The following is a 19870-nucleotide window of genomic DNA, read 5'->3' on the forward strand; positions in this document are numbered from 1 at the left end:
GGCAGCGTGTGCTCGGTTGGTAACAGACTCGTCCTGCAGCGCCTTTGAACTTGGGAGCGCAAGAGCCTGTGGGCCTCCTGTAGAGGGTAAAACGGCCACGTCTGGAATAAAAACTAGGGGGAAAAAGCCAACAGAGATCTCCCTAATGCAGCACTTTGGTTTTGCTTTTCACTTCAAGCGAAAGGCAGTGGGGGAAGCCGTGGCCTTGTAGCAGCCTGGTGATGCAGGTGCATCTCTGGCTGCTGTGCAAGGAAACCTTTGCAGGGCTGCTGAGGGCCGTCTCCTCGCCGAGTCGGGCAGCGGCTGTTCGTGGATGTGCTCGGAGATGGTGGTATCGCAGGACGGTTTCATCACCAGCTTATGCCACTATGCAACAGCTCGTGCACCCAGCTGATGCTGAGTAGGAGGAGGACGCTCCAGGTAAGTTCAGGTCTGAACTACCTCATCTCTAGCAGCAACGCTTCAGCTTTATTTTTAAAGACGCTTTATTCTGTGTGTAGCTGCAGCGTAGTGCTTGAGCTTGACCAGAGGAAAAAACAGGAAACAAATTTCATGTTTCCAACACTTTTATTTATATATATATATACACACACACATACAGTAAACAAAGTCATTAAATGTGTAACACATACTTCAAACCTGTAATTAGAATACTTCAATAAATGATTTAAATTCTTCTCACCAGTCCATTTGACTTACTGCCCACATGCGCTGCCTGTTGCTTTTCTTTCTGGCGAGGATTTCTCCTTTCCTGAACTGGGCCACGAAGGCAGGCTGGCCCTGCTGCAGCCGTGTCCCTTGGTCCCCACGTGGGCCGGAGCACCGGTGTCACTGGGGACGATGCGACTTTGTCCCCGCGCTGGGGCTGCAGTGAGGAATAACCCCTGCGGGCTGGCGGGCATTAAGTTTGGCACCGGTGGCTGCGGATGTCCCCGTGCTGTATTGCTAACCTGGTGGGCGCAGCTGGAGGAGCGAGGGCTGCAGCCGTGGTCCTGCTGGGATGGGATGCTGAGGTCTGACCTCGGCGTAACTCCTCGCTCTTCCTGGGCTTGTGAGGGTTGAAATGATGGTTTGTGCGTCTCTGATTCCTGGGGTGGACCAAGCCAGGCTGAGCTGCTCGTGATCAGGCAGTGGGACAGGGGCTTGAGGCAACCCCGGCTGCGTGAAGGCAACCTGAGTAATTAATTAACCTCTCCAAAAGCTGGGTTGTGCAGCCCTGGCATTCCTGATCTTGTCTTTAATTCTCCCTGAGCGTGTTGTGCGGACGAGGAGCTGCTGTACTGTACAGCGAGGTGTGATGTGCGGTGCCGGAAAGGTTGGTGAGTTGGGGTTTTTGTCACTTAAAGGTGTCACGTGCCAGTTGCTGGACTGGCTGTACCGAAAGACGCTGAAATACTTCCATAAAGTGCAAAAAAACCAAGCCAGGCTTCCATCACCCTGACCGCCTACCTTGTGAAAGAGCTGCAGTTTATTTTCACCGTGTCCAACGTAAGAGTCCCCTCGTAGGAAAGTACGGGTGTCAAAAAAGTCGTCGGGAAGGCGGAGAGCGGATCGCACTCGAGTTCGGGGTGGTCGTCAGTAGTGCCTGCAACCAGGGGTAGGTACGCGGTGGCCGTGTCGGTGACGGGGTTGGCGATGTACTCGGAAACGGTCTGCGTCTGCTCCGTCACCTCCACCGCCATCCTCTTGTAGAGGTCGGGAAGCTGCTGCTCGTAAACCTCCCCGTCTGCCGTGCCGGGGAGAGCCTTGTACTCCGGCTCCTCCTGCCCCGAGCCCCTCTCCAGCGCCCAGTTGCCGTTTCCAACGCTGCTGAAGAGGAGCTTGTCCCGGAGGGCCAGCGGGTCCGTTTTCACGAAGGTTTCCTCTACTTCTGTTGTTTCGGGCTCTTCAAAGCTGCCCGTGCTGTGCAGGAACCCGCTGGAGGGTAAGCTCAGCTCGGCCTGCGGAGGGGCACGCGTGGCAGAGAGAATTAGTTACGTGATGGATAGCCCGTGACCTCCCACCCCCAAAATGCAAGCATCCCTCCCCGCAGCAGCTAATACTGCTGAAAATGAAAGATCTCTGCATTGTTCTGGCGTTTAATTAGCGTGATACATCCTACAGTCTAACGTGGTATGAGAATCTCCGCTATTGGAGATTGCTGGATTTGCTGCTTTTAAGAGATTAGACTTGCGTGGCTCCAATCGCTTTTTCTTCTGGAAGGGGTGGGATTAATTAGAAGAAAAAAAAAACCAAACCCACAAACAGTTTACCTTCATAGACATGTAGTTCTTGGCCCATGTCGCGTTAGCTGGGTCTGGAATGGCTTTGCTCTGCCACTGCGGCATAAGCGCAGAGAGGAGCGACTGTAATCTGCGGATGGAATAAGCGCGATTAAAAGTGTGCGATTACCCAAGAGCTCAGCGTAATTGTGAATCTGCCGTAGCAGGGACCTGCAGAGACCCCGGCGGCGTGGGGAGCGCGTCGGCTGCGGGGGCAGCGCAGCTCCTGGCTGAGGGAGATGCTGCCCAGCATCCTCCTCCTGCCAGCCCCTGCCAGATGATCATGTGCGTGTTGCTCTAAGGAAAACGGTTTATAATCTCAGGGTTTAACTTTGCTCGCAGGTTAGTTGGCGAGAATTGTACCCCTTCGGTTTTGTTTTGGTGGAAGCAGACCTTAAACGTTCACAATATATATAAAATAAGGCTATATTTTAAGCTCAGTGCATGTTCTTATTTGTGTACTCTGAAACCTTTATTCAGAACAACCTGCCCTGTTCCCCAAGGTGTCCTGAAAGGACATGGCCGTCCCTTCTAACAACAATTCCCTGTTTTATTGGAACATAACAGATGGATCCACTCACATTTTTCTTGCTGGAGGCACAGAACAAATGCAGGCTGAGAGGATGAAGAAGCTGCAGGTAAGCACAACAGTCATCCAGTCCCCAGCACCTGAAATATGGAACACCCATCATTCATCCTTACTAAAAAAAATAAAAAATTTAAATATGCTAGTTCGAGTCGGACAACAATTGTGGCCTTACTAGTGCTTGCGCTCGTAAAACACACCAACATTTTTGGTTTAAAACCAGGAACCTGGATGGACTGTTGGGGACAGCGGTACTTTGTAACATAAAGATGTCTACTGCTCTCTCTCGAAATACACAGTCCGTGACCCAAAATATGCAATTGCTGATCTTTTGTCCAGTACTGAACCGACCATTGACAGATAAACTTGGGGTGGTGTGTGCAGCAGAGAGGTGTTAAGCAGGAAAGATCTTACAAAATTCAGTGCATCTTTAATAAACTGTGACTGAACTGTTTCTCAGTGGACACCTCGGCTTTACTGTGCTTGCACTACCTACTTAAAATGTAGTTTTCACAAATCCAGATTTTATACCAGGAAAACTTTTAACTTGTCTGGATTGCTTTAATTTCCTCTCCCGCTCACCTCCCTGGATTTCTCCCACAGTCCGTGGGAGAAACCTGCCTCCGGAGGAGCGCTGCTCCCACGCTGCGGAGATGAATTTCCTAAGGTACACAACCTGGGAGCTTAAAGTTGTTGTGGCACATTGCTGGGGAGGAAACACAGCAAAACAAACTTTCTGGCAATATGTAGGCGCGAGTTTTATCAACTCCCTTCTTGGGGTTTAGTGACCGTTTGTCTTGATGGGGCTCAAAGGAAACGTGAGCAAAACAACCCGTCTCACAGGACAGAAACCTTGATTACTGCCATTAGCTGGGGTCAGAAGTCTTTGGGAGAAGGTCTTGCTTTTGCATCCCCGGGGAGGCAGAGCAATGGACCGCACGGGACGGATGCTGCGCTCCTGACGAAGGCTCTGAGGGCACGGCTGCTGCAGTGACCACGGCTCCTCAGAGAGCCGCCGGCCCCTGGGAGATGCGGAGGTCGGCAGGACTTTCGGCATGCATGCCTGTGCCAGAGCTTGAAGCACACGGATATCTGGGCCAGCAACTCGAAGGGACCGAACCCTTCCTTCCCTCTCTGCCATAAACCACCCTGCTGGCCTTCAGCTACCGCTAAACCGTACAGCTAACAGCTTGGCGCAGAACTGGGAGCTTAAAGATGCTATGTCTTAAAACCAGCTGAAACTAGAAATCTTCAGTAACTAAAGAGCAGGAAAAACTTTTCCAGCCTGTGGAAAACCGGGATTGAGGGCTAGGACCTCTCCCAGCCCCCCACCCCGGCAGAGACTCATTACTTTCCAAGCAGAGGAGCTCGCTGTTGCCCCCGGGCCCCTCTCCGGCAGCCGTCGACGCCGTCATCCACAGGGCGTAGTGCTCGCCGGGCTGCAGGTCAGGGATGTACAGCCAGCGCTGGGCTGTCACGTTGGAAACGGCTGGAAGGAAAAGGGGGAGAAGCGAATGAAGCACCCGGCCGCGCGTTTTTACTGCACTTCACTTGAACGGACCACGTTTCCAGAGCTTGGAGCATGGAGAGGTATTTGTTGCTTTAATTAATTTCCTTTTCTGCGTTACTGAATCATTGGAAGGGCTGTAAAAGACCTTAGGCTATCGGGGTGCCCCGTGCCACCGTATAGACTGGCACCCGAGATCACATATCCTGTCCTCTGGCTACTGTTGCCTGGTAAGTTCACATTTCAATCTAAAATGAGGTTTGTATGCTGGTCCTATGAAACATCCATTAAAAACCGTCGTGCAACTTCTGAATAAAGTTTTAAAAAAACCCGACAACCCAGGCATTTCTTGGGTGGAAGCCTGGGAGTTACACAGGCGGAGTGAGAGAGGGCTTGGGTGGGGGAATGCAGCGGATGCTGCCTGCAGAGCGTGTCTCCGTGCAGAGTATGTGTTGGTTGGGGAGGACTTTCAGAAGGTCTGTTATTTTGCCCTGCCAATAATTACAAGAGTTTGCATTGGTTATGACTTAAGAAAATAATAATAATAAAAAGGGCAGGGAGCAATCTGATAGTTCCACACTCAGACTAACTTAGAACGATCTGTAGCAGAGGGAGCTGACGGAATCCTGCTGCTAGCCCTCATGGCAGACCGGTGACTCCTTCACTGCACAAAGTTTTTTGCAGGCATCTCTCTCCCTCCCTCCCCTCTATCCTCCACCCGCAGCTCATGCATATCACGTTGGTCTTCACCAGATACCTACCGTAGACGTCCGGGGCTGCCCGCCCGTCCTTTTTCTGCAGGTACAGACGGTACCCTGTGATGCAGCCCCTTTGCTGGTGGGCAGGGATTTCTTCCCACGAAACCGAGATGCCGTTCGCCTGGGGTGTTGCGTACATCTGGGGCCCAGCGGATGGTGCTGTAAAACATACGACCGACTTTTAAAGCTGAACTTCAGCTCGCTTAAAAATATCTGGAAGAGTATTACCGTGATTTACCTTTTGCTCTTGAGTATCCCCTGACCGATGCCGCTTGTCCGGCTCTGTCCCGATAGAGTGCAAATACACTGATCTGATAGCACGTGTTATCTTTTATGTGCTCTAAAGGAAGAAATTGAAAGTGGACGGTTACTAGTGAAAGTATTTACAGTCACGGCTGAAGTATTTACATCAGCTGCTTAAATCTGAGATGAATCTTCTGATTATTAATGCACCTGTCATAAAGAAGGAAAAAAAAAATCTTCTCTGATCTCCTCTTCAGCTTGGCAGGACCTTACTGTGCATTAAGCAAGTGACGTGAGTGCTCCTGAAGGGTGAAGAATTCCTTTGTTTCCTCGTGAAGCAAGAGCTGCCGGCAGCCCTGCACCCTCCAAAGGAAACCTGGGACCGCATCCTGCGCTCCAGGTAAGGGGAGAGGTGAACAGCTATTACCCAGCTATTGCTCTGCGAGATGAGGTGCAGGGTTTGGCTGCGCGTGAGGTCACTTGGGAGGCGCGAGAATCTCACACCTTATTTCTTCCCCGTGACTTCATGTGAGCATCCTCCTCCAGGCTGTTCCCGCGGGTTAGGGGAGGTCGACGGGAACTCGTTTTGCTCCTTTCCAAAGCAGAGCACAAAGCGATGGCGTCAATACGCTGCTTTTTCCAGCTCATTCGAGAGTGGGGATGTGAACGCCTCGGAGGCGCAGCACTGGGACAGAGGGTAGGAAAGACTACGGAGGGTAATCCTCGCTGTCACCCCTGTCGTAACTTCATAGCTATCTGATGTGCAGAACGCTGACACGTGCTAGTGGCTGGGATTAGTAACCCACAATTAGTAGAAAGGAAATAGTCTTTTCTGAAGCCTTTGATCTCTTGTACCTCTAGCTGGCTTGTTTAATTTTGGAGGGACTGGGTTTTCTCAGAGACATTTTACTTACCAGATATAAATCTCCACTGAGAGTGACTGCAGAGCTGAGCCCAGAGCAGCCACAGATTTCTATTTTTCTCCCCTCCTAAAGAAAGCTTTCAGTGCCATAATTTCTTATGCTGAATTAGTAAAAATTAGAATCCAACTTGTTCCTTAAAAACCTTTCAGAATAAAACGGTACCTCGGTCGTATCCCACCTCGAGGCGGTACTTACCTGCTATCACTGCGGACAGGTTGGATGCTGGGAGCTTTGCCCACGCTGGATGGGGCTCCGGGCGCGCGTTCCTCTGCGCGTCTGCCCACTCCACTATGTATCCGCTGATGGACGCAGCCGATCTGACGGGCGGTTTCCAGCGGACAAGGATGCTGCCGTTTCCCATGGCTACGGTAGAAACCTTCTGAGGAGGAGGTAGATCTTATGGGGGAGAAAGAGCAACCAAACAAAAAAGACACCGTCAGCACAAACTTGCCTTAACCTCAAGTGGACTCGGTACGTTTGATATCTGGTTTTTACTGCGTCTCCACGTGAAGTACAGAAATAAACTGCAGTTGAAAGAAAAGGTCTCTATACGAGGATGATCTCTGTGCTGATAGAAATAGAGCCCCGTTCTTGTCTTGTCTCCCGGCACAGCAGTCTGAGCGTGCGCAGCACTGCTTGTTTGTACCATTCCCAAACCCTGCGAGGATGCTGCCAGGGCACATGCTAACGCCCTGCTCCCGTGACAGAGCCACAAACACGCATCATCTCCACAAGACCAAAGCTACTGCTTTCACGGCCGGGGCCACGTTACTTTTTTCTCTGCTAGAAAATGTTGGGGAAAGTCATTGTGTTTTTTTATCTGTAGTATAAAACCAGCATCTTTTCTGAACAGTTCTTCTAACAAATACAGTTGAACTGAGCCCACAAAGCAGTTCTTGTCCTACTGCCTCCAAATAATCAGAGACCAGTGATATTGCTGCGCCAGTCCTACCTCTGCTTAACGAAGGGCTCATGTAATCAGTGCAGCCTGTTTGCTGAGGAGCTCTGCATCCGTCCCCAAAGGAGGAGGGCATCCCACTGGTGTTCCATGCAGCTCTGGGAAATACTTGCCAATGGCTTTGTCACTGTCTTACTGACATTACAGCGGGCCAAGTGCAAATAGAGAACTGCCTTTTTGAACAAACCACCTGAGACCGTGAGGTTCTGTCATGCCTGATACCGGCACAGGAAATTTGGGGCTGGGTGAATTCGGAGAACGCTCGTTAACTTTGCTGTGCTGGTAAAACAGAGTGCAATTTCACAGGAGATAAAGCTTGTGTGATTTCCCCTCACCGTCACCGTCCCTTCAGTCCTGCCACCGGTCCTGTCTCATGCAAGAAACCGCCTCCCCCTGCCTTTTTTTTGGGGGGGGTTTTTTGGCATGGTTAATTTGCTGCTGTGGCAGGTGCCTGGATGGCTGACGGCGTGGCTCACGCCTGTGTCAGCAGAAGGTGTTGCGGTGTCATGACAGCAGCACGAATGCACGGTAACTTAACGTGTCGTGAAGCTGCACCCCTGACCGCGCTGAAAACGGGATCTGCCGCTTCCCGAAGACTCGTTGAGATGGAGAAGGATGGGCACGAGGTGGTGGGACTGGAACGTGTAGCACAAAGCAGAGCGCCGGTGTTATTCCCAGTGGTTATTCCCAGACCCGGCAGAAGTCCTTACCCTGGGTGCCCGGGTTGGTCACGACGGACGCGGGGGGGGACCTGCCCCTCGAGTTCTCGGCGGTGACCGTTATCTTGTAGCCCACCCTCGGCGTGACCCTGGCGTAACTGGTTTGGGTGGTGAGGTGTGCTTCTCCTGCTGGGCGGTTCTGCTGGTCCAGGGCTTCGAAGGTCACTGCGTACCGCAGGATTCTTCCCCTCGCCTCCGAGTTGCTCAAAGCCTGCCGAGCAAAGCGCATTCGTTACTCTTCTCTTCTTCGGGTGAGCAAAGCCCGCGGAAAGCTGACGGTACCGAACCAGGATGCCCGGGAAGGTTTCGGACCTGCTCGTGGAAGAAGGGGTGGTTGGCCATTAGCGAACCAAATATTTCACCCGCTATTCAACAGACCTTCCACCACGAAGGGCACCTTTGCGTCATGCCTAGAAGCCCTCCCGAAGCGGGCTTTAGCACGCTTTGCCCACCTGTGCTGTGGTTCCCGTGGGAGCCATGGCCATCAGCCCCTTCCCCAGGGCTGGGCAGAGTGGGGGGGTTTGTTACCAGCCCTCCCGCCTGGCAGCAGGTTTCGGGGACGGATTCAGAGCATCTCCCTAGGCTGGATGCTCAAGCTGCCCTATTTAAGTTGAGGAATGTTCACGCGAAGGTAATTTATCCCCTTCCTTTTCTGTTCTGATAGTAAAGAGGTTATTTAACAGCAACAGGGTTACTTGCTGGACAGCAGCACGTACCAGCTCATGTTCTTTAGTAACGAAGCATCAGTTTTTACTTTCTTCCCCTCTAAAAGCTGGAGGAAACAAGCAGTGCCCTAGAGATTGCTCACGCACTTGTTGAGCCTGCTTTCTCTCTAACACTTTTTAAAAAAATTAGCTTAAGATCTGTTGGCCTGAAGTACAGCTAATGCATTTCAAAGGTAGTGTCGTTTCCCCATCAGCAGCCACCTGAGTATACTACTTATAAGTGAACAGACACTTTTACTGCTAAAAATATCATGTTTTTTTCCAAAGAAGGCTAGCGTCCTGGCTGCAGAGTTTCTTTTTTTCCCCCCACAATTTTGTGCATTTGTGTAACAGCTGTAACACATAACAGCCTATTCTGATTTTTCCCTTTGATTTTGCTGCTACCCAGCCCTGTGACCCGTGCTCTCCATTCCCAAGCCTTATCCCAGCTCTGTCACTTTTCTGCTCCTGGGAACCCGTGGCATCTAACTGCATGAAATGAGTTAACTCCTGATGGTAGGGCCAAGAGCATGCATTTACCCAAGAGTCTCTCTCAAGGTTACATATCTTTCCTTCTATTTCTTATTTATTTTTCCTGGTTAATTCCAGTTTAGCGAAGGTCTTTTGCTGTGAGCTGCTGATTTTGCAATCAGCAATATAGCCGGGGACAGTGAAACACACAGCCTCCTTCCTTGAGTCTGAAGTCAAGCCATGCTTTTCACAAGGGGAAAAAAAGAGTTTTAACTGCACGGGTGGATTTGTAAAAATGAGCAATTTTTGATTTGGGGAAAATCCAGATTTTTACTTAAACCCATGATAAAGAACTATTTAAATTCAACCACTTAGCATACACGTCTCTGAAAAGGCAGTCTGTGCTGTCCCGTGTAACACCTCTCGCTGGTTTTTCCGCCCCGGGTGTCTGCAGTTGTACTATCGGTTTCAGTTTCCTGCAGTCCCTATGCAGTAAGTTCATTTTGTTTGGCTGTTTTTTTTTTTTCTGTCGTAACAAAACAAAAAAAAAAGGAAGAGGGGAAAAAAACTACTTTTAAAAATAGGAAAATGTTTGCAAGGATACAATCGCTTTGGCAGGGGCTCGGGGCAAACGTGGTGCTGAAACCGCTCTGAAAGCCTGCTGAAAGTAAATTGGCGATCCTTTCTTTGGTATTTGTGTGAAAATATGAGAACACATATTGGTAGTGCATTGCACTGAGTCTGAGCCTTTTGCTTTGTAGCTGTCGTGAAAACTATAAAAGCAACGGATTGCACCCATTTTATGAATGGTGCTGCAGGAAGTCTGCTTCGATACAGAAAGTATCGCCAGCTCACTATTGCAAGTTAAAGGTTTTAAAGTTAAATGTCTTAAAGCCACAACGGCTGGAGTCATGTAATCACATGAGAATTTCTGCTTTCACTTACAGCGTAGTGCTTGTTGGTGTAGGGGGAAGATATAGCATTAATTGGTAGGTTAACTAGAGATTGCAAACTGGAAGATAAGGATAGTTTATGCTTTAAAAAAAAAAAAAATCTTACTGGCTTTGAAATAAAACCACCACAGCAAAACACCCCACAATCCAAAAATTCCTCTTGGACCTGACTTTAAGTGCTGGGTTTATAATAGTGGAGAAGCTCAACACCCGGCACCAGTAACAGGGCTTGGTTTCACTGGGAATGGTGGAATAGCAGACCTGGCATAAGCCTTTTCCCCCGAGCTGGACGGTAATGTATGGTAACGTGGAATTTTTACCCTAAAGCTGGGTTTTAATCCGAATTCTTATTGAAATTTCCCATGTGGTGTCTCCGTCCCCAGCTCACAGGAGCCTCTGCTCAGCAGACCCAAACCACCGCCTTTTTTCGACTCTGAGTTTGTCCAGTTTCAGATCTGCAGCTTTATTATTAGCAAACCCTTTTGCATGTGGTTTGTCCCTCGCCAGTGCTTCACACCTGTAGAGAAAACCAATTTTCTTCCTCCTGCTGCTGCATGACAAGAGCCTCGACCAACCGTCCATCCACTCAGCAGTGACACCCGTGGGACACCTTCCATCGCCCAAACTACATCCAGCTCTTACGTTTTTAGAGTTTGGTCACCTTAAAGGGCTATTACAATAAATTGCCTCTTCTGCCTCCCCTATTCTTCATTGCTCTGTTCTTCGTATAAGCAAAACAGAGCAGAAACACCTCTGAAGGAAGCTCATATGAACGCGTTATACATCCAGCACGACAGAAAGTTTGGGGATCTGTAAAAGGGAAATTGTAGGCAGAAAAGAGTTGTGGAATCTGCCGGGGGAGGCAAGCCTTGGGTAGCAGAGCTGGTCCCTGGGCACTGGTAAAAGCCCTGTGCTCCCCTTGGGTTCAGTCCTTTCCTCCGAACACAGAACCCAGAGTTCCCCTTCTAACCTTGCTGATTATTCCTGCCTCTGCTTAGGTCTCACTTAACCTACCTTCCAAAAAAGAGAGATGTTCTGCCGTTGAGAGTCCACGTCCTGCTGTCGGTACCAGATGTCCAGGAGCCCGGTCGGCACTGGTGTGGAAGGAGAAAGTGAGCAGCGTTAGCGGCTGTGTTTTGGAGCAAACAAATAAGACATTGAGTGGGCGAAGGAGGTAAAAATCCTGAGACGATGGAAATGTAAGATTTAAAATGTCCCTGAAACGACGCAGTATGTAATAGCCCGTAGTTGCTGTTGCAGCTGAGTTCAGCTGCGTTGGTGATGGCACTCATGAAGAGGACACGCCGTGGACCCAAGAGAGGGTTTTGCTCTGCTGGCACCTTTATCCTGCGCTCCGTAATCAGGATGGCTCCCAAGGAAGCCTACACATCAAAGGGACAGTATGAGCTCTCGTCTTTGCGTGGAAGTTGAGGCTAGCTAAGGTCCTTGGGGTTGGCTACATCAACCCTAAAGCAATGGACAGCCTCAGGTGAGAGGGCTTGTGGGATCTGTAGGATTTCGCTGTCTGGCTCCAGGCAATAAAGTTAGGACCTTGTCAGAGGTAGCTTAAAACCCCCGTTCTTTCCACGATTCCCCTTATAGTCACAGAGTGACTGGAAACCCCTGATGTTTTGGTTAAACCTTCCAAAATAACACTAAAGCTGCAGAAACTGGTGAACGATGTGCTCTCCAACAGTTCAGAATCAGAGACAGGTAAAGAAAGCCAATGTGACAAAAGGTAACAAAGCTTGGTTCCTCAAGGTCTCTGACCAAAATAAACCCATTGAATTCAAATAATAATTGTTGCTAATAACTTAGGCAGCAGGCAGCTGTTGCACAACCCCAGCTAGAATGGGGCTGCCTGCTATTTCCTATATTCAAAGACAGAAAAAATCCTCAGTGCCAGCAACATTAAGAGCTCTTTGTTCTGTATTAACTGCAAAGAGTGACTGGAATAGAAACAAGAAGCAGGACTGACAGAAGAAATAAAACCAGTGCACACTTGCCGTGAGGGAGAGAGGAAGGGGCAAGCTCAAAGCAGGAAAAAATAAAATATGGGTTTGCATCTGTTGGACTCCAGCCCAGATTTTAAAGTTCATTTCACGTGTGAACCACATAAATTAGCTGGGGAAAAAAAAAAAAAAAAAAGCTCACTTATCAACAGTGTTTGTGTAAAGTACATTTTGTGGCAGGTCAGGCTTAGAGAAACAGGAAAAAATTTCTCTCATTGAAAAGGTATACTCCTGAATTTGCAAAAGGCCAAACTCATGTGTAGAACTTCAGCTCCTTCAAAGATGGGCAACCATGATGTACCCAGAGCTTCTCGTCTACGACCTCCCCTTGCTGTCACCTAGTCTGAGGACAGAAAATGCTCCTTGATTAGCTAAAAAGATTCTCAATCTACAGCACCGGCTGGGTAGAGAGGCGATGACCACAAATGCCGTAGCAAGCCAGGATGCATCGAGAAGGTTGAGAAAACTGTTGAGAGGAGTGTGAGGAGAGAAGGAAGAGTTCACACCTTTTGCATGAATGAATGCTTCTTACAGAAACTGATGCCGTCAGCAGTGGTAAATAGCATGAGTAATAACGGCACTACCCTGAAGAGCTTATAGTAATTCACAAAAAAGAGCAATGAAAGCCAAGTAGGAGATGAAAGGAGGGGATGCCAAAGCAGCCAACACATCTCTGTTGAAACAAACTTCTGAGAAGCTTTCTTCTCTTGTAAGAACGGGAAGTTTTGCAGCATGAGAGTTTGTGCAGCTCAGGGTGAAGCCAGGCAGGCAGGTACGTGAGCGTGCGGCCAGCCCAAATATTAGAGTTGGCAGAAACGAGTAGAATTGCCCTCAGGTTGGTGCTGCGTGTCCCTGGAGCCCGCTGTGCCGTCCTCTGGGGCAGAACCGCTCTGCGCTCACCTCGTTCCTGGCGGGATCTCTCCCCAACGCCCGGCCAGGGTCTGCTCTGCTGAAGCTGTCGAGGTCTCGAGGGACCCCGTGGCATGGTGGAGGGCTCACCTGGGCAGGCTCCGAGTGGAATAACTTCTCCTCTTGGGAAAAGATGACTTAGCAAAATAAAATGGCTCGGTCCCAACCTGCCGGCATCAGCAGAACCAAGAGAGTCCGGACAGTTTCCTGACTCAACTCCTCTGCAAAGGGTCGGGCAAGCTCAAGATCCAGAACGTGCTGCCCAAGCTGCGGTTCGTTAGCACCAGAGGGTGGCATAGCAGTCATCCTGACTTGAGTTACGGGGCTGTGCAGCAGTACAGTAGAGCACTAAGATACGAACCAATACAAAATACTTTTCTTTCCCTAGCTAAGCTGCACAAACTGTCTGCCTTTTCCAGAGGTGTCACGATGCAGCTCCGGGAAAATTCCCCCCACCTTCAAGAACATCAAACAAATACATCCTTCAGACCTTCTTAGTGAACTCTTGAAATTCCTGTTTTGCAAGAAACCTGAACCGCTTCGGGTTTTGTTCATTAAAAAAGCAATTCTCTTACAGAAGTTACTTCCCTGTTGGCTCTGGGTCTGGATCTACAGAGACTTTGCAAACCAACCAGCAAAAACCCAGCAGCATTTTGAGTTCGTTAGCTGAAGTTTCCACTCGTACGCAAACGTTAGACACGGGCTTAGCGGAGGAGATGCCGTCTTGTGTTACCTGCTTCTGGAGTCTGTCTTTGGTACGTGGTCCAGTTACTCCACAGTCCTCGCTCGGGGTGAATTTTACAGCTGACCTGAAACTCGTAGGTTGTATGAGGCTCCAGACCATAAAGACTGCATTTTTCACTGTTTAAGCATTCAACCTTTAATGAAGATAAAGGACATGTAACCTTTAAACTCACAAGGAAATACAGGTTGAAGGCAGTGACAGGCTGAATTACTCATGCCCAAAGGAATCCCAGCCAGCCAAAGCACGTCTTTATAAAACAGTGGGAAAACCCCTCATCTGAGGCAACTTTAATAACTCAAAGAATGATGCAATGAAGCATGAGGCTTCCAGTTCTTCATCTGAAAAAACCCTCATTTAATTATGTGAAGATAACAAATTTTCTGTTCACGTGTTTCACTCAACTTCAAGCAATACATTTCTTTCACCGCTTAAAATAAAAGCAAAGACTTCCAATCGACATTAGGGAAGGCACAAATGTCTGGAAATTGCACGCCTGTAGCCGTGAGCTACAATGAGCAGATATGACCATATTCCAGTAAAGAGGTGGGTCGAACATAACCTCTGATTCTTCAGTGCATCATGCAGACACTTGACATATGGGGAACTAATCACGCACATGCTTTTTCACAGGATCAGTGTGTTACCTTCACACAGTTTTAAACGAATGATAGTTTTGGACCCGCAGGCAATATTTTTTGTTAAGTATGATGTTAGAGAGCAGAGAGAGGCAAATTTGGACAAACTGATTCTAGTAAGAAATAATGAAAAAATAATTAAAGCAACCTCCAAGCATCATAATTTCCTTTACTCTTCGGAAGAGGATTACCGTGCTCCAGGCCTGCCTGGTAAGTGGACGGTATCTCAGCCTGCAGTGCCGCGCTTGTGCTTCATCGTGCCAAAAAAAGGTGCAATTGGTTGCAGAAGAATTTTCAAATTCCACTAAAAAGTTGGGAGGATGTGGTTTCACTAGCAGTAAAAAGAGAAACAAGCAAACAGCACTCAGATACACAGCACAGCTCAAACCGGGGGTGTTACATGGAAAATAGAATTACTGGTTTAGGCTGGATGGATGCTTTTTCTGAGAGGTTTAAAGAAGAAAGAGCTCAAAATGTTTTCACCTCTTTCTAAAGGGCTGGGACTAACTGAAACGCAGTAAGTAACGCATTTACCTATGTCTATTAACATGAACACGAGCGGCTGTGAAAAAGCACTTCCTAGCTCATTGGAGGCGGCAACCACAACGGTGTAAGTAGAGTCAAAATTCAACTTGCTCAGAGCCAGCGAGCCAATATTCTTATTCAGACTTTCTTCTGAAACACATAAGACATCCGTCCCATTTGATAGCCTGGAACAGAAGAAAAATGCTTGGTTAATGCTCTCCTGTTCACCAAGAAAGCTAAAACCTGGCTGACGTCCCCGTACAGCCGCGCTGCTCCAGGTCCCTTGAGGCTGCGGCTCTTCCAGCAGCTTCCCCGCATGGGAGCTTTCAAGGCAGGACCGCTGCCCTGGAAGCCAGGTAGGTCGTCTGCCCCTCGAAAGATCCGTCTGCTTAAATACAGTGCCTACAGTAAATACTCCTCCGGCTAAATCGGTAGTAAAGCTGTTATACTGCTTTGGGGGTTCAGTTGCAGACAAAGGAAATATTTCTGGATTTCCGCTGAGCTGCAAGTATGTGAGTACGTTCCTTCTAATGGTTTAATGGTTACCTAATATCGGTTAACTAATATTTCTCTGTGAATGAGCGTAGGTGTTGGTACACAGAATTGCGGCGTGCGTGTGTGATGAATTTGGGGGTTTTTTTTGTTGTTTTTTTACGTAAGTTAGTGACTAAAAATGTAATTTATCTGCAGTCTAACGGTCAGACCGCATGACTTCAAACACAACTTTTAATTCTCAGTCTGTCATTCAACGTTGGGTAGCTCATTTAGCTTCTCTGTGTATTTTCTTCCACCTGAATCAGAGACATTCATGTCGTGTTGCTTCAGGCTGACCTTTTGTATTTTGAAATATATTTAATAACTTCCTAGCAAGCACTGCTATGTCTCTGTTACAACAATTACAGGACTCATTATCCACACTTCCCTACCCTTCTGTACGTTACCCGTAGATTCTCCTTCTGCTTGAAGAGCAGTGACAGGTTTCTATAAGCTGCTAAGAAAGTTGCTGCTACCTTGGCCCACAGCAGGAGGTGAAGAAGAAGAAGGAGGTGAAGAAGAAGAAGGAGGTGAAGAAGAGCAAGCCTTGCAGGGCAAGGAGACGGTCAACATGCAGCACCTCAGAAACAAATGGGGAGTAGTTCAGCCTACCCAGCAGTTTGCAAAGGGCAAAATTAATTCATTCTACCCGGATGTTTGCTTGACTAGAAGTTTTTAATAAGGTCCCTCCTATGCACGGTGATTCCCGAAATCCAAAGGTCTCCTAATGCGCCTTGACGGGCTCTAGGGAGCCCTTGCTCCTTCCCCACAATTTGCTGCAGAAGTCGCCAGAATCTCTTTCAGCGAAGGCTCAGCAAAACCAGAGCCAGCAAAAATATAGGTTGGGTCTAAAACAGAAAGCAAAAATAGCACATTTCCCAGCAAAGTCCCTCTCCACCTCCTTAGCTAACCTCCGAGTCAGAGCGAGCAGCTCAGATCGTAGGATTTCTGGTGCCAGCACTGCTAACCTCAGAATCACTAAATAGAGGAGATCCACCATGGGAAAGCAGGTTTGAGCAGCCGTTTTCAGAGCCCTTCCCCTACTAACCTCCCCTTTCCAAAAGGCAGCCGTCTCTTGGCATACCCTCTTTACCTGCTGAACCCAGAAGGAGCCAACCCACCGCGGGGCGGCACGCACAGCCCTGAACAGAAAAGGGGTTTTTATCCGCTCCGGTTGGCTCCGGTGGTCTTGGCAGCCTTGGACTCACTTATTCACAAGCCAACTCTTTTGTGTGCTTTGATAAGGGTAAATCTTCAAGAAACGGTGTAAAAATTAAAAAAAACCAAACCCAACTCTAAGATACGATTATAGGTATTAAAGAACCTATGTCCCCGCATTACTTACAGTATTACATAGGTAGTGTTGATGTACGTGAGCCTTCCTTTATTCCAGGTGCAGGTGGGATGGCCGTCTGCCCCATGCTGGATACACGACACATTTCTTGGCTCATCTGGAGGATCTTAAACAGATATTCTTATCAGTTTCTTCCTTAAAGATGTTGATAGGAGACATTTTAAGAAATGCTAGATTTGCTTTTTCATTGTTTTGGGGGGGGGCGGTAAAGAATTTGTAGACAAAATATTCAGGGTAATAATTTTTATACGTGAAAACAACTGAGTCTGTGATCTCTGCAGCCCGTCGAGACCTCTGATGCTCGAGCGAAACCCCAGCAACTTTACAAAGGTGCCAGGTGACTACAAGCACTTACCAGCCCCCCCCAGACTGGGCACCACAAGCTTTGCTTGAAGCAATCAACCATTATCCTTATTTAAAAAAAAAAAAAGAAAAGCAGCACCGATACAGCAGACGACTGCTGCAGCATCAGCTCATCAGGCTAGAAGAAAATTTAAAATTTCCTTAGGATTTTTTTTGTAAGTCCCCTGTGTCCTGGAGAGACTGGTGGGTGCAAGGGCTAGAACAGGAGGGAGTGTGATATTTGCTCTCAGCAGGCAGTTTTATTGAGCATCTGTCCATTTATCAATAACAGAGTTGCACAGTCCCATCCAGGAATATTTTAAATACAAAGAGCCACTAAAAGCCAGCACCTTTTCTGGCAAAGGCCACCCGCTGTTAGTTTCTAATATGTGTCTCAGAGGTACCACAGGAAACGTTTAAGAACAAGGGGTAATTAAATTCTCCTTACTTCCAGATTCTATATCGATTCCACAAATGAGTTTTTTCTTGTATTCACAAACTATTTTGCATGTAAACATGTGTTTGCCATATGTATGGACTGGAAACTCGGTGCTTACTGAACTGCTGTAATTGCTAATTAGTTCAGAGCTGTTAAGGAAAATAGCTGTCCTGCAGTGCTCGGTGTATCGCAGGGGTTTCAGCTGGCATGAGAGGGTGATACTGGTTCCAGGCTGGACATAAGCAGCAGTGTTAGCAGTCATATTCCCTTTATCACATATTTCTGCAGCACCACGGGGAAGTTTCCTAGCAGGCACGCTCCCTTTCCTGCACGCTTCTGCAACAGAAAACAGACCTTTAGCACAGATACATCCCTTCTCTTGTGCAGCACGCTGCGCTCGAGGAAGAGAGTCTCCCCAAATCTATAATGCGAGCAAGCATTCCTGCCTCTGCACGGTAACCCGCGGGGTATTGCTGGGCCCAGACTTCACCGATCTGATTAACTGGGGTCAGAAACCAAGGGCTAGCTACCAGACGTCATGCGAAAAAGCACAACCCCGGGGCAAAAATCTATCAGAACTCTTTTCTCATTGCGGTTTAAGGAAATCTCTGTGTTCCAGTAAAGCAGTGGCAGGCACGGCTCCACTGAAGAGCCAAGCAAGCTTTTTCTCTGACTTGCAGAGACCTCCCCTTGCACGTTTGCTGCCTTTTCAAAGCGGCACAGGACACCGGCGGGGACAGGCGATCCCACGCTCGGCACACGAGAGCACCCACTTGCTGGCCGGCTCTGGGACGCTTGCGCTGGGGGCAAACAAGCCGAGCCGCAGCAGAAGGTAAGGGAAAATGCTGAAGCACCTTTTCTCCTTACTTTTGAGTTGTGAAAGTCTCTGTGGAAGCTAACCGTAGAGATGCTTTCTCGTCTAACCGACAGCTCCCCCTTGAACTAAACCAAACAACCTCCCTGCATAACTTAATTACCAACTATTTGCTATACGCTGCCTTGAATGCACAAACGAAACCGGCTCGCGACACCAATTCTGCATAAACGTGTGCCCAAGCTGCCAATGCCCGAGCGTATATGGGTCTATATTTGCCTCTTCTGCTGAGAGCCGAGGCTGTACCCGTGCCCGCGGTCATTCCCAGCCGTGCAGCCAGCGCTGCCAGACCAGGCAGTGCTGCCCGCAGCCTGCCCAGACCATCACGGAGAAGCTGCGTTGCTGCAGAAAATGGGAGGACATTCAGCGGTAGCAGCGGGTCAGGGAGTCCTTACAGAAATTACAGTTTAAAGCTAATCAAGCATCAAATTTTGCTCTCTCCAATAAGAACGATGTTTACTAGCATACCACGCAGAAGCTGAAAAAAAACCCTAATTAGCCCGAGTCCTTCCTTTCAGGATAATTGCTATGTAGCAAAAAAATATATCTTACCTGCTGTGAAGTGCACCAACAACCAAATTGCTGCGGGCGCAATCCATGCAAATAGCATTTTGCTCCCTATAAAGAAATGAATACGTTTTACCAGTTCCTGAAAAATGGGAAAATATTTTATAGGTATTTGTATGTTGCTATTTCACAACTTCAGAAAATCCAAAATGCTTCTTTCATGGGACCTTTCTAATGAACGTTCTCTGCTGACGTTACTAAGCTGTGACTCTGGAGACCCTATCTGAAGCAGCAGCTGATTTTCAGCTGGTTCTCCCTAGAGACAGGCACGAGAGCTAGGGGAATGGCAGAGTTATGGGTACTTTACAACTCTGTGCTTTAGAAAAAAGAAATATTTGCTCTCTTCCCTCCCAAAGACCCCCTGCAAGCCCAGAACCAAAACTCTTTCTCTTGAAGGACAAGAACAAACCATCAGTACCCCTCACGCTATTTCTCCCCAAGATACGGTTTGCATGCCTTGCTCCGGCACAGCCCACGCTCTCCCAAAATCCTGCACCCTTTTTTGGATGGAGCAGCCCCATTTATGTGCCCCGCAGGGACCCCCGTGTGCTCGTCAGCCCCTCTGGGCTCAGACTTTGTACGCCTGACCCCAAATCCAAATGGACTGATCTCATCCCAGATGATTAACACAGTCTCAAAATTCCCAGACCTGAGTATGACACAGAAAATTTTGGATAAGACCTTGGGAACTAGCAATCTTACAATTTCCTTCGACTGCTTTCCAATAGGAAAGCCAGCCCACACAGCTTATTTGCGACTATCTAACCCTACCCTGACGGACAGAGCTGCAGACACACGCAGTAAGCACCCTGTTAACGACACAAATGAACAAAACAGCTTTTCAAATGTTT

At 48.4% G+C, this 19870-nt stretch overlaps 1 protein-coding gene across 1 annotated transcript; it reads right to left on the reverse strand.

Moving 5' to 3' along the window:
- Positions 1 to 525: 525 nt before the first annotated feature.
- On the reverse strand, positions 526 to 19628 carry IL12RB2 (interleukin 12 receptor subunit beta 2). Its single transcript, XM_069788433.1, has 15 exons — positions 19005 to 19628; positions 17588 to 17914; positions 16789 to 16903; positions 14919 to 15094; positions 14576 to 14715; positions 13738 to 13882; positions 11098 to 11177; positions 7947 to 8166; positions 6474 to 6674; positions 5351 to 5452; positions 5116 to 5271; positions 4199 to 4336; positions 2843 to 2930; positions 2253 to 2352; positions 526 to 1940 (listed from the first exon to the last, which is right to left on the reverse strand). Exons 1-15 carry the CDS (start codon positions 19060 to 19062, stop codon positions 1446 to 1448), a joined length of 2541 nt encoding a protein of 846 aa, XP_069644534.1. The 5' UTR covers positions 19063 to 19628; the 3' UTR covers positions 526 to 1445.
- Positions 19629 to 19870: the final 242 nt, after the last annotated feature.

This window comes from Haliaeetus albicilla, chromosome 8 (genome assembly GCF_947461875.1).
Source record: "Haliaeetus albicilla chromosome 8, bHalAlb1.1, whole genome shotgun sequence".
Taxonomy (NCBI): Eukaryota; Metazoa; Chordata; class Aves; order Accipitriformes; family Accipitridae; genus Haliaeetus; species Haliaeetus albicilla.

Bases quoted from the DNA above. Each gene is read 5' to 3' on its own strand.
- IL12RB2 (XM_069788433.1), bottom strand. From the start codon at position 19,062: ATGCTATTTGCATGGATTGCGCCCGCAGCAATTTGGTTGTTGGTGCAC. The intron at 17,915-19,004 runs GTAAGATATATT...TTTCTGTTGCAG, and splicing joins GTTGGTGCACTTCACAGCAG to AAGCGTGCAGGAAAGGGAGC. The intron at 6,675-7,946 runs GTAAGGACTTCT...CTCCCCCATAAG, and splicing joins GACCAACCCGGGCACCCAGG to ATCTACCTCCTCCTCAGAAG.